The 14175-nt window shown below is 48.0% G+C and overlaps 1 protein-coding gene across 1 annotated transcript in view; it reads right to left on the bottom strand.

Annotated features, from left to right (window-relative positions):
* Ablim3 (actin binding LIM protein family member 3) overlaps positions 1-14175 on the bottom strand; it is a 104910-nt gene that overhangs the window by 3319 nt on the left and 87416 nt on the right. Inside the window, exons 13-22 of the mRNA XM_035438720.1 lie at positions 13874-13972; positions 12034-12081; positions 9578-9712; positions 8867-8931; positions 7105-7252; positions 4803-4832; positions 4242-4300; positions 2198-2258; positions 1450-1457; positions 884-964 (exon numbers count right to left, since the gene is read on the bottom strand). Of these exons, the coding sequence (XP_035294611.1) occupies positions 884-964; positions 1450-1457; positions 2198-2258; positions 4242-4300; positions 4803-4832; positions 7105-7252; positions 8867-8931; positions 9578-9712; positions 12034-12081; positions 13874-13972 (734 nt within the window). The remainder of the gene's footprint in view (positions 1-883; positions 965-1449; positions 1458-2197; positions 2259-4241; positions 4301-4802; positions 4833-7104; positions 7253-8866; positions 8932-9577; positions 9713-12033; positions 12082-13873; positions 13973-14175) is intronic.

The following is a 14175-nucleotide window of genomic DNA, read 5'->3' as shown; positions in this document are numbered from 1 at the left end:
CTAAGTGATCTGTACTAGGCAGTGCCATGCCCAGGGCCCCTCTTTTATCTCTACCCTTTCAACTGCTCACGATGCTTTCCTCCCTCTCCATCCAAACCTTTCCTATGTCTTCCAGCAAGTCTGCATCAACCAAGCAGGTCTTAGTGACATTCTTTGAGTACCAGCATCCTAGCATCTAGCTAGCACTTAATCCTTGGCCAAATGCTGCTCAGGGCTTGGTATATGTCCTTATTTACTTTCCTTAGAAGCTTGAGGGAAGCATTAGCCTGACATACTCAAACAGCTTCAGCTGGGATATCACCCGGTTGAAGCTGCCCGCCTAGTGATGGCAGGAGCAGAATGCAGACTGGTAACTTGGGACTTAATTATGCTTTTGTCCTCTAAGCCATGCCGTTTGTCCCCTCCCTCATACCCATCACAAGACCTGGCTCTAGCACAGCCCTGAGTATGCAGGGACCAAATCTAGTTGCTGTTCTGCTGACAGAACATCAGCCCCAGGTGAAGACACTGGAAGTGCATCACAGGCACTGACCAAGCTGAAGCCGGGGCAGCTCAGAACGCACAGCTGTCTCTGCCTTTGCAACCAGCTTCAACAGGTCCTTAAACGACTCATTCTGTCCCAAGTGGGGTCAGCTCTGCCACCTACGGGATCTTTTCAATCCCAAAGGTCTTCCTTGGGGTTGCACAGTGCCAGGCATGTTCAACCCGTGCCCTGTAATGGCTATGAATGCAGCCTAATGCAAAAATGTTTTAAGCTTAACTTAAAACATTAGGATAGTTTTCTTGAGGTTTTTTTTTTTAAAAAAAGAAGTTCTTGAGTGTGAACTTTATAGATGACAGGGTCATACTGCAGTGTCAGAAAGTTGGACATGCCTGTACATACCTCTAAGCGAGTCCGGTCCACATCCTTTGGCAGTCGGTTCCTTCCTCGAGTTGTCACCAACAGCAGCTCATACGGATAGATCTAAGAAGAAAGGGGGGTATGTCTAGCTTGGGTGAGGGGGTGAGTTTGTCTTTTCCAGCTGCAGTTTAAGCCTGGGTTCCTTCTTCTATTCACTAAGGCTGGATATTTAGTCAGGAGTAAGGGCTGGGTCTGCCCTTCTTGGGTTGGCATGGTCTTCAGAGTGTCCCAACATTGCTAAAGATAAGCTGGGTGGTGACACCTGACATTAATGTGGACCTAAGACCTTCTAAATGTGTCTAATAGTTGGCAGTGGCTAAGCTGCCCAGTGGGACCCCGTGGTGTCCTAGAATCTTCAGGGACAGGAAAAGGGTTAGAGAAGACTCAGGGAGAACCAGGGACAATGGGCCAAAGTGAGACAATGTTAGTCCTGAGAGGTTCTTCATCTATGCTTCTTCTCTGCATAGATGGTGCTGCCATCCTCTTGCTGCTCCCCAAGGTAGTGGTTCCCAGAATCCTGGAGACCCCAGGGTCTATGTGTTCTTTACCTTGTACTCTGCAAAGAGAAAAGAGACATGTACCAACTAGAACCCGCCTCTGGGCTGTACATCACTACATTGGTTTCTGTCTCAGTGTCCTATGGATCTGGTCTCCACTTAGTGACTGCTGTAAGCTATGGGAACCCTCTCTTCCTGAGTTCACCATGGGGGAGCATCCCGGCTGGTGTAAGCATGTTAGATGGCTGGAGGTGGGGCTGGCTATTCTTGTGATGGCTTTATGAGGAAAGCAGCCTTCATGCTATGTTCAATAGGAAGAAGAGTCTGGGACAATGGAGCCTGGGGACACTATATCCATCATCTAGCGGTTCTCAGAGGCTGTTTTATGGTCACTCAAGCCAGGGCTTACTCCAAGCAGCTAATGGAGTCTGGCATGAGAGCTTTCCTGGCAGAGAGCATGACTGTCATGGAGAATTTTCTGGGAACAACGTGCTGTTGGCTCTGGTTGTTTCCCTGTGCCATGTCTAACTGGAAGTGTTAGCCCAGCACTACAAGGTAATCAGCACTTTCAGATGCTCTGAGAGCCAGATGGCCTGGAAAGCACCCAAGGTCAGGGACTAGAGAGGATGAGGGAAGAGTAGGAAAAGGAGAGAGTGGAAGTGGGAACTCGGGTTTTGACAGAGGAGACAGAACCGGTAGCTGTGGTTCGCAGGTCAAGCAACAGTTATGAGCACTCCATCCGGAGTCTATGGGAAGTCTCAGGAGGGCCTGCCCCTGTGCTCTAGCCAGCAGTGCTCACCTCGCATACCCCAGTTGACCGCGTTCATGCTGTCGTAGTGGAAGAGGTCTGCGCTGGGTGTCTGTAGGGAACACAAAGCTGGGCTGGCCTGAGAAGCTCACTGCTGCTTCCCAGAAGCACTTGCCTACCTCCAGAATGTGGACAAGGACCCAGGTAGGGAGCTCTTTCTGTAGCCTCAGCCTCAACTTAGGGAAATGTAACTCACTGTGCTCTTCCTGCAACTTAGTCCCAGCATACAGTGGCAACCAGTTCAGATCCACTTACTTCATGGAATGAATGGCCCTCCAGTACAAGTTCTTCCCAGACAGACAGTCCTATTGACAACTGGAAGTCACCCCTTCCATAAACTCTCAACCTTCTTTATCCTGCTCATCCTTTTTCTTTTCTCATGACACTGTCTTCCAACAGTGTCAGTACTGGATTTATTTCCTATTGTTACATACTAATACTTTGTTTTCCCTACAAGAATCTAAACTCTGAAGAGACAGGAAAAGTTTAAAAGTGTATATGAGTGTTTGGCTCATATGTGTATGTATGTGCACTGTGCATGCGTGTGTACCTAGTGCCTGTGGAAGCTAGAAAGGGCCCCTGGAGCCCCTGAAACTGGAGTTATAGATAATTGTGAGCCACCATATAGGTGCTGGGAACCAAACCTAGGTCCTTTGCAAGAGGAACACATGCTCTTAACCACAGACCCTGGGCAGGGATTTTCTGTTTTGGTCACTTACAGATTGCAAGCACTCAGAGCAGAACCTGGCATGTGGGAGAGGCTTTTGTAAATCTGCTGGACGAATGAACGTGTGACCCAAGGCATTGATGTAAAATTCTCAATAGTCCAGGGCCACAAACATCCTCTTCAGTGTGCCCTGTGCTTTGTGTGTCCCACTCTAAGACAGTCTCCTAGCAGATGTATGGCTGCTACTCCTGGCCTGTTTGCAGTGTCTATTCTACACAGCAGACAGCAGGATCCCACTGAAAATCCAAGTTGGGATCACAGGCACCTCTACAGACATCCTCTTAAGTTCCTTCCTGAGGTGTATGTCTTCTAATAATATTCCCATCTGGCTTCATGCCCCCACTCCTTTCTTCCATTCTGGCCATGTGACTTGGGACTATGGCTGTCTTCTGGCACAGGGACTTAGGTATTATGCTTCTCTGCAGCTAAAAGGTCCTTGCAGGTCTTCAAGCACGGAGGTCCCTCCCCACACTGCATCCAGACCTTTGTTTAAATTTATTCCTGTCTCATCGACTTTGTACCCCCTTGGCTATTTTTTTTCTTTTTTTTGGTTTTTCAAGTCAGTACTTCTCTGGGTAGCTTTGGATCCTGTCCTGGAACTGAATTCTGGAGCCCAGGTTGGCTTTGAACTCATAAAGATCTGCCTGCCTCTGCCTCCTGAGTGCTGGGATTAAAGACATGTGCCACCGCCTGGTCCCTTGGCTATTTTCTTCATTTTGGCATTTCTGGCCACTGAAATGGTTACATTTTCCTACTTATTGTGCATCTTCTAACTAGATCTGTGAACTTCACAGGAAAAGTGACCTTCACTGTAGGGTCCTCAAAACCTGGAACAGTGGCACTTAGGTGCTTAAAACTTAATACTTGTCTCAGTGTCCTGTTCCCATCACTTGTTCAGTTTCAAGACCTCTGCCCATACCTCCTCCAGCAATTGAACTGGCTCACTGTTTAAATGGAGGTTTTATGAGCTGCTCAGGAGCCTAGAAGGCTTGAATCTCGGCTCTTCCTCTCACTGGGTGAGAGAATGTAAACATGTATCTCCCTTCTTTTTGCCTTTATTGTTCCACCCACAAAATGAGTTTCACATTAGTGATGACATTGTCTGAGGTGTGAAGCTAGTTGGTGCTGGTAAAGCCAGTCTCTCCCTGAGGCCTCTTTCTACTGGGTGACCAAAGGGGAGGGGGGAAGTTACCACCACTCTCAGCAACCCCACCTCCACCCCAAAGCCTCTCCTTGGTTCCACCCAGGTCCTCACTAGGGTTAGAGTGTTAGCATCTGAGGCAGAGGTTCCCGGTTCAGCCCCCTTACCCTGTGTAGCCCATTTCTCCTGTAGGCAGGCAGTGAGGCAGATTTGGAGATGAGAGGGTCTAGAAAGGAGACAGAAGCACAGTCAGGATCCCCAAGCCAAGGTTGCTCTCCCTGGGGACATCTGGCCAATGTTACCCTCAATCCAGTGGAAAGTAGGGTGGGATCAGTGGCTACTGAGTTCTCTGCATGTTTCCCAGACTACCTTGGGGAACCCTGTTCCAGTAGAATTCTAGGCCAACCAGAAGCACCTGTTGACACACTCTGGCCTTGACTCGTGCACATTCATCCTCTTAGGATAGATGCCTGAGTTTTGGCCACAGGCCTTGAAATCGGAGTTGAGCTCAGAACCAGAAAGGTAGGCTCCAAGGTGGAAAAAAGAGGCATGTGACCTTTCCTTCTCTTTGGGAGAACCCCACGTGAAGGAGCCCCACAATCTGACAATAGCGATGGGTGGACTAACTTATGCTAGGACTCTTGTCAGTAGAGCTATGGGGAGCTGCGATTGCCATGGCTCTGTCCTTACAAGACACAGGGGCTTGTGGTGGGGCAGGCAGAACATACCGCTGTCAGCCAGGTAGTGTGAACGAGGGGCTGAAAGAGAGAAAAGTCCAAATCAGTGCTCATGGGTATGGACTGGCATGGTGTAGACATTTATTGCTTACAAAGAAACATGGCTTCGTTCTCAAAGACTCTGGCTGGCAGGAAGGGGGCAGGGAGCTTAATCAACACTCATTTCCAAATAGTCACTGTCCTACTGTCCAATCTAAATACCACCCTTCCTGTCTTTCCCCTCCTCGCACATACTCTGGGATATTTGTTACACAGACATAGCTGGGATATATAGTATCCCAGCTATGCCTGTGTGTATAAATGTATCTCTTTTTATATATGTTTTCATGTATTGTGCTAGTGATGGAGGACAGGAAACATTCTTTTTCACTCAGTTCCACCCCTAGTCAACAGGTGAATTTGAAGCAGTCTTGGTCCCCTGCAGAGACACAGGGCCGGAGATGGAAAACAGCGCCCCAAGTGGTTAGTTAGGGAAAAAGTCTCATCAGTTCATACAGGTTCTCTGCTCTTCATATATTCTAACGCCAAACAAATTACCTAACCACCCTTTAGTTTCTCGTTTACAAAATGGGAGTGACAGTGTATCCTTTGTAATGATACTGTGAATAATACATGTGTGCTGGCTAGTTTTATGTCAGCTTGACACAAGCTAGAGTCATCTGAGAGGAAAGAACCTCAATTGAGAAAAGTGCCCCCATAAGAATGGTCTGTAGGCAAGCCTGTAGGACATTTTCTTATTAGTGATTGATAGGTGAGGGTTCAGCTTATTGTGGGGGATGCCACTCTCGGGCTGGTGGTCCTGGGTCTATAAGAAAGCAGACTAAGCAAGCAATGAGGAGCAAGTCAGTAAAGAGCACCCTTCCATGGCTTCTGCATCAACTCCTGCTTTCAGGTTCCTTCCTTGCTTGAGTTCCTGTCCTGACTTCCTTCATTGATGGACTATGATGTAGACACCTAAGCCAAATAAACCCTTTCCTCCCCAAGTTGCTTTTGGTCATGGTGTTTCATCTCAGCAATAGTAACCCTAACCAGAATAATATGACACAATACAGTAAGATACTGAGCACAGTGGCAGGTGAGATGGCTCTGTGGTTAAGAGAATGTACTGCTATTGTAGAGGACCCAAGTTCAGTTCCCAGCACCCACATCAGGGGCCTCACAAGTAACTGTAACTCCAGATCCAGGGGAACCAATGCCTCTGCCCTTCGGGAGCACCTGCACTCAAGTGCGTACGCGTGTGCATGCATGTGTGTGCACACATACACACACACAACATACACAACATACACTAATTATTAAAAAAATATTTAGCACAGTCCCTAACCCATACATAACACTCCATAAAGCCGGCTTTATCTTCGCTCCATGCCATCTTCAGTCTCACCCAAATCAAGGTTTTGCAAGGCAAAGAGGAGAACGTTCATGGCCTTACATTCCCTCCAACTCAGGTCTGACCCTGGTTTAGTTACTTTCTAGCTTTCTGGCCATGGACACGTGGCTTAATGTTACTTCTAGCATCTGTGAAGTGAGTGTTTCCTACACTGTGTGGATTGTAAGGACCAGTAGTGATATCTGCAAAGGCCTGGAGCACAGGAGTATAACCAACAGTGCCTTCTATCGCCCAGCAAGCAGTGTCTGGAGGTAGTCTTAGCAGGACTGAACTCCACAGAGATGAGAAAGGAAGGAGGCAGATGGAGCAGGCACGCTTCTCCAGGAACAGGAAGGAACTACACACTTGTGAGAATGCCTCAAGTTGAAGCGCTTGACAAAGTCTCCGCTCATTTGTTTCTAAGGGATAGGAGGCTCAGCACCCCGGAAAAGAGGTTATATGTTTTTAAGCAATTCAGATGACAATTTTATGTATATAGTGAATTTAATTAGAGGTCATGGCTCCAGACGTCCCCAAGAGATGGTGTGATCACTCAGGAGAGCAAGATTTCATTTGGTGCCCCATCTAGCCCTCTGCCCAGTCTGTGTTCCACACCCAGGGAAGGCCCAGGAGGATGACAAGAGAGTCAGGAAAGTGAGAGAGACTGGGGATACCTTCAAGACCAGCCTCTCCTGACTCCTTCATTAGCCCAAAAGATGGATTCTGGGGGTTGGCTATGTTCCAACAGAATTCCAGGGAGAGGGAGATCCATTTCTGTGAGTTCAGTGATCTTGGGTTTCTACACCTCAGTTTCCTATCTAAGATGTGGGGCTCCTACTGCTAGGAGGATGTGGTGACTGTGCCTTACAGGGGGCCTGGCCCAAAGCAAGCAGCCAAGAGATGCCAGGATAGAGTAGTGCTTACAGCCATTGAGGGACATCTCATAGCCAGTGGTGTGCAGGGCCTCCCGGCTGCTGGTGGAGCTCCGTGGTGGGGTCCAAGGATCCGCGTAGGAGCTTGACCGTGCCTTCATCTCTTCCTTCAGAATCAGCCGGCCAATCCCACTCTGGAGCTGGAGGGAGGAGCATGAAGTTAGGAGAAGGCAGTGGGGCAAGATCAGGAATGACTAAGGCTGCTGTGCCTGATAGGAGCCTCTGTCAACTGACCCTTCCAGAACTCTCCTTCCTTGTAGTTGTCATGTTTTCTCTGTGGGTTCATCTCTGTTCCCTGAATAGTCCTGAGGTCTGGGTGAGGCTCTGGAGGTGCGTGTTCCAAACAGGTCTAACTAGTGATAGGACCACATTTCCCTGCCTACAGCAACTGGTTCAGTGGTGTGCAGCCGCCTCCCCATTTTACTTGAAATTAAAAATGACCTATTCTGAAGCCCAGTCATCTCCCAGTAGCCACAGGGCATCTGCCTTAGGACCTCTCCCTGACTCCAGGGTGATAAAAATCCACATACAATTAAGCTGAAGATTAGAGAAAGTGGTGTGGTATTTGCATATAGCCTCTGCATCTCTTCCTGCATGCTGGAGCTTGCATCATCTCTCACGCACTTACCAGCACAATGGAAACACCATGTGGAAGTTCTTATGCTATGTTGTTTAAGGCGTAATGATAAGAAAAACAGCACAGATATAATTTTTTAAAACACATTTTTTTTTCTGTCTGTAGTTGTTTGAACCCATTGCAAACAATTTAGTGATATTTAGTAAATTTACAATGCTGTGTAAAATCCACCTCCATATGGTTCAAACAAACTTATGTGTGCTTTTACGTCTTCTTTATCATGCTTCAAGGCTTACTGAGGAGGTGTTTCTCAGTACTTCAACTCTTTTTGTGTATGTGTACACATGTTCATGTATGTGTCTGAATGGGAACCTGTGTGTGTGTAGAGGACAGAAGTCAACACTGAATTTGTTCCTTAGTCAATCTCTACCTTATTTTATTTGAGACAGGGTTTTCTTTTTTAAACTGAAATTTACTGATTCAGCTTGACTGGATGGCCCTCTCTCTCACCAGCACTGGGGTTATAGATGATATGCATGGCTTTTACATGGGTGCTGGGGATGGGAACTCAGGTCCTCATGCTTGCATGATAAACATTACTAGCTGAGCCTTCTCTCTGGTCCCCTTTTCCTTTTAATGGCCAATTCATACCCGATTGTATGGATATGCCATATGGTGTTCATCCATTTGTGAACTGATGGACATTTGGGTTGTTTCTACCTTGGGCTATTGTGCTAAGTGCTGCCGTGGACATATTATTTGCCTGGATGTTTGTTTTCATATCTATATACCTAGAAATGGAATTGCTGCATGGGTCCTATGGTAATTTTGTGTTTCACTTTTTGAGGAACTGTTAATCTGGTTTCTACTGTGGCTGGGCCACTTTGTAGTGTCACTAGCAATGAAGGATGCTGGTATCTGCTTCCTATACATGCAAACAACCAGTTTGAATAGAAAGCCAATGCTGAGGCAAACACTGCAAATCAAGGGAGACTTTCTAAGGGCGCTTTGGTTTCGAGCCATTGGAAGTAGTCATAACTGAAGCCAAGCTCACTATCTGATTCTTTGGTTAAGAACGACTATGCATTTCTTCTGAGATGAGTTTGAATTTGGTTTCTGTCACTTGCAAATGAAAAAACAAATCTAAGTATTTTATTCAATAATGTATCCTGCTCACCTTGTGCATGCTGCGGTCAAAATCCTCCTCCTCTCCTCCAGATGAGAACCTTCGGGCTCGGGGCACTGTCAAAGGACAGGCAAGATGAACCCCAGCCTATGCTTCTACTCACCTCCCTCCCTCCCTCCCTCCTCCCTCCTCCTCCCTCCCTCCTCCCTCCCTCCCTCCTTCCCTCCCTCCCTCCTTACTCCTCCCTCCTCCTTCCCTTCCTCCCTCCCTGCCACAATTTCACATGGGCATCCTCACTGCTGCTTTGACCCCCTCCTATTTTTGTTATGGTTGCTTCTGTGTCATGCTCTTTCTCTAAGTGGTGGCTTCTTAGAAGGTAATGAAGTCACCCTGAGCTTCTACAAAGCTTTGCCTAGAAAGGAGATTTGATTAGTAAAGCCAAATGTTTAATCAAAATGGAAATTGATAGGAACTCCTCCCCACAACAGAGAAGAACATCTTGGGGTGGGTGGGGTGTCACGGCATCTGGAAGGTTTATATCTTCCATCTTTAAACACTAGGTCTCCTTCTGAAGAGCAGGAACCTGGTGTTTTGCTCCCCAGTGTATATCTAGGGTCTGGGGCTGGCACCTAACACCTGCATAGACTAAGAATGTGTTACATCTCCTCCCAGAATTCTCAGAGTATGATTGTGGGAAAGAGTGGGTGACTGTCCCTGACACAGATGGTAGGCCTCCGGCCTTTTGCCCTATGGTAGTACTACCTTTAGGGGACCCGTGGTAGGTCCAGTACTCGGACTCTGAAGCATAGTAGGGGTCAGGTGAGTAGGCTGGACTATATTTGGAGGCCTGGCTGATGTCTTCACTTGTTTTGCTCTTGGTTGCTGTAGACAAATCACCTGCAAAGGACCCAAGGACAGCACTTCAAGATCGGAGCATACATTCTCTGTCTCTGTCAAGCTCCAGCCCCAGGAGGCAAGGCTATTGAAGGTTAGAGGTTGCTGGTGGGAGAGCCTGGGACACGAAGCACCAGAGCTAGAGAAACCCTGGGCTAGCCCCTCATTTTACATTTGAGGCCGGAGAAAGGAAAGGGCTTGATCAAGACCACCCAGCAGTTTGTACCAGAACTGACTGGACTGGGTCTTCTTCCAGCACATCCCATGGACTCTCATGGTATACATTAAAACCATATCTCTTGAGTAAACCTCAAAGTTTCTGGTCCTTCCTTCCTGACATCTTTGAAGACTGCTTTATCGCGGCTTTGAACCACATTGAGGAAGGAATTGCTAGGCAGGACCGAGAAGCTTGTTGAGTTAGGTCAGCTGTCCTCATGCCCTGTTTGAGGAGGCTGTGTCCTGAAGGAAAAGGCTCTGGACAGGGAGTAAAGAAAGCGGGGGTCTGGTTCCAGCTCTGCCACTTAATTTGAGCACAATCCTGGGCAAATCCTACCCTTCTCCGCCTCTGTTCCTCATCTCTAAGTACTAGGATTGTGTGGTAGCTCAGGTTCTGCTTCCATCTGAAGCAACCCTGTAACAGGGGTGACCAAAGTACTTACTCCAGACACCGTTTATAGGGCAGTGATTTTACTGTGGGATTGACTGGTGACAGGCTGACAGGGCAGAGAGCAGGGCTGGAGAAACCAGTGTGGCCCCCCACCACTTTTGAGGGAGAACTACAGGGAGGCTGCAGGGACAAGATCTATGATCCAAGGACCATATGAGCAGAGGGTCCTGCATCAACAGGCTTGCACTCAGCCCAGGACTGTGCATCCATCCCTTGCTGCTGAACTTGTTCCTCTGACTTGAGTCCTGTGTGCTTTCCCTTGGTTGACAGTGTTTGTCATTTCTTAATGATGCAGCCACCTTCACCCTGGACCCCTGAGCCTGCTTAGGTGCTATCTCCAGGAACCCTCTTGGAAAACTTGAAGGGGCCTAAGAAACATGGTTCTCAGGGAGCCTTTTCTGTATGTCAAGGTAAAATACCTTTGGGAGGGTAAGCACCTTTATTTCTAGCCACATGCATCAATACAACAGGCCTACAACTCCCTGTGGTTCCTCTGCCCCACTAGCTCTGAAAACTGAAGGAGTCTGTTTAAATGCAGAATCTTAGAACACGGTAGTGCATATCTGTAATCCCATCAGCTGAGAGACTTGTCGAGAAAAAACCAGGGGCTATACAGTGAGTTTAAGGCAAGCCTCTTAGCAAGACTTCTCACCCCCAGCTCTAAAATGATATTCAGGGTCTTTGGTGCCCAGAGCCATTATTTGCACTTGCACTGCCCCTGCCACCATCTGATTAGCTGGGTCCACGGTACAGGATTGCTCTTACCATCTCCAAGCTTGAATTCGAACCTGTGCTTTCCTCTGTTACCTAACTAGAACAGTGAACAAATGCCAGCAGCCAGGCTGGCAGCTGTTGTCTGCCTCCTCAAAGGGAAAGATGTGAGCATTCCCCTGATGTTTACTGAGTGTGTGGTAGTAAGGAGGTGGTCGGCATGGACAGCTTTGGTACTGGAGTGCAGGCAGAATCATGGGTAAAGAAGTTAAGCGAGGACTCCTGGGCTATGCCATCAGCGATTCGCATGTCTGGGTCATGGTGGAAGCCAGCAAGTCTGCCCCTTTAAAATTAGTTACCAAGGAACAGATGTTCCACAGACCATTGTTTAAAAAACACCAAATAAAAGAATTAATGAGGGGCCAGGGAAGTAGCTGAATGGTAGGATGCTTGTCTGGCATGCACAAGAGCCCAGGCTTGATTTCCAGCACCAGGGAAACAAAACATGAAAGGAGGAAGTGATTTCCATCCCTTTCTCATCATGAGCTTCCATCTACGCTCAGAAAAGCTTAACGCAGAGGCCCCGAATTCAGTACAGAAATCTGTGCATCTCACACATTCTAGTGAACAATTTGAATTGTTGGCATTCTGAGTGCAGCTCTCAGAGGGGCTCAGGTATTTCTCAGGATTTCTCTGATCACAGAATCTAGAGCAGCAGTGAGCCGACAAGTAGGTTGGTGAGGTGGTAAGAAAGGATTTAGGGATGTGAATAATTTGTTGCTCTTTTGAAATGACACGGACAAAGTCACCCTGAGTGATTGGGGGATAGCAAGAAGGACTATGTTGTGGCCTTTCATTGTCTCATTCCTGGGAACCTGTGCAGAACCATCTGCCGTGGTTGTAGCCCCTCCCTCCTTGTTTGGCTAAGCTCTGCCTCTGACCATACCATGCCGTTTGTAGATCGGGGGTTTTCGGTAGATGTTACTTTCTCCAGCTGCCAGAGACCAGGAAGGAACAGTGGGGAGGAGGGGGGGAAGGGAGGAGAAGAGACAGCACTTGGTCAATTGATCTGAGAAGAGAGAGCCAGTCAGCAACTTTTCCCAAGGGACCACCATCTTCCCCCAAGGCAGGCTTCCTATTCCAAAGTTGAGCTTTAATTCTCACCCGACAGGTTCCAGGTAAAGCGGGAGAGAGGGCAGATGCATGCAAATGGTACCAAGGAAAGGGAGGTGGGCTAAATGATGGACATGCCAGAGGCAGGAGGATGCTAAGCAGGGCTGGTGCAGGAGGGGTACACTGCCTCTCCCCCTAGTGGTTACACCCTATTCCATGAAAAAGTCCTCAGGAAGCTGCAGCCTTGTCAACCTTGCCCTCTCTCAGAGCCAGTCATACTGTGCCCCTCAAGAGCCATTGGGAATGGTGTCGGTGAAACAACAGGATGAGCTCTTGAGGGTGAATTAGTGGGGGTTTCAAAGTCGGAAGACTGGGTGTAGACCTGGCTCTATTGTAACCCAGTGTACTGGTTAAGTTTTATTAACTTGATACAAGATAGCATCCTCTAAGAAGAGGAAAGCTTGGTTGAGATATTATCTCCATCAGACTAGCCCATAGGCAAGTCTGCAGGGGAGAGGGAGTGCCAGGGGGGACTTTTATTGATTAATGATTGATGTTAGAGGACCCAGTCCATTGTAGGCAACACCACACCTGGGCAAATGGTATTGTGTTATATAAAAACAAGTAAGCTGGGCGAGCTATTAGAGTAGGCTGAGTTCCTGCCGTGGCTTTCCTCAACGATTGACTATAATGTGTAAATAAACTCTTTTCTCTCCTAGCTGCTTTTGGTCATGGTCTTTTCACAGCAATAGAAAGCAAAGGAGAACATGCACGGCGGGATTTCCCATGAGGCCATACCTACGAGGCCAGCCCTCTGGCTTCCTCTCACCTCCTCTAGGCACACTGACTATTTCTGCTGCTTCCCCTGCCTGGCATGTTTCTTCTAGGATTGTCAGATCACTAACTTTAATGTCACTTCCTCCAAGAAGTCTTTCTTCCCACTTTACCTAGCACAACCTCTCATACACTAGTCACTCTTGCAAAGTGCTCTGGGCTTTTTTTTTTTACCTGTTTATTTTATCTATTATGATATAAAGTATATTAACACTGTATACACATATATATTTTAGAGTATATTAATATAAAGTAGAAAGTAGCTGTTATCACCTTCAATTGCCCTTTAACTTTTTTTTCATTCATGCACCATCTCTATCCACACATTACAAGTATCCCACTAACAGCTGAGCTAACTGGGCAGCTGGTTCTCTCAATACTTTTAAGTGTACTCACTACAAAGGTGAGATCTGGGCTGGAGAGAGCTCAGTTGCATCCTCAGGCTCTGGAATACTGCCTGGCTACCCAGAGAAGCCCAGACCACCAGCTTACAGGCAGCGGGATCGTGGTTCAAGCCAAAGATTCCTGAGGCAAGCACCATCACCATTTTGCCTTTACTATGTCAATAGGCAATAAAGACGACCAAATCTTGGGCATTTCTCTCTTCCCAGGCCCTTCCTTGTGGTCCTGACCAAGGTTGGTTATAGGGAGAATAGACCAAAGCCCATAGGCCTGTTGGGGTTGGGAGGTGAGTTAGCATGGATGATTGGTTAACTGTCCCCCTCACCCCCCATGGACTTCTCCTCAGTGCCTGTGTAGCATCAAGCAAGTGGCTCAGGCATCTGGCACCCCCATGGAGCATGCACTCATGCTGGGAATGGCGGGCTGGCAGCGCCTACCTGGGACGTGAAAGTGCTTGGGAGCCTGGTAAGAGGTTGGAGTGGAGGACCTCACATCTAACTGGCTATGGTATGGAGAGCTCCGGCCACTCTCAGGCCCTGGAGCATGCAGGCAGCGGTCCCCGGAGAGAAAACAGGCATTAAAGAAAGTAGCACTTAAGGAAGCAGTGAGATGACGGCAGCAGGGGTGGGGTGGGCTGGATGTCCCAGTGTGCTCAGCTCCAGAGTGGAAGCAGCTTGCGTGTTCATGCACCATGTCGGCAGGAACGAGCTTGACCTTTTCCCTCAACTGACCCCCCCCC

Source organism: Cricetulus griseus, chromosome 2 (assembly GCF_003668045.3).
Source record: "Cricetulus griseus strain 17A/GY chromosome 2, alternate assembly CriGri-PICRH-1.0, whole genome shotgun sequence".
Lineage (NCBI taxonomy): Eukaryota > Metazoa > Chordata > Mammalia > Rodentia > Cricetidae > Cricetulus > Cricetulus griseus.
Note: the sequence above shows the minus strand (reverse complement) of the source record. Positions and strands in the feature narration are given on the sequence as shown.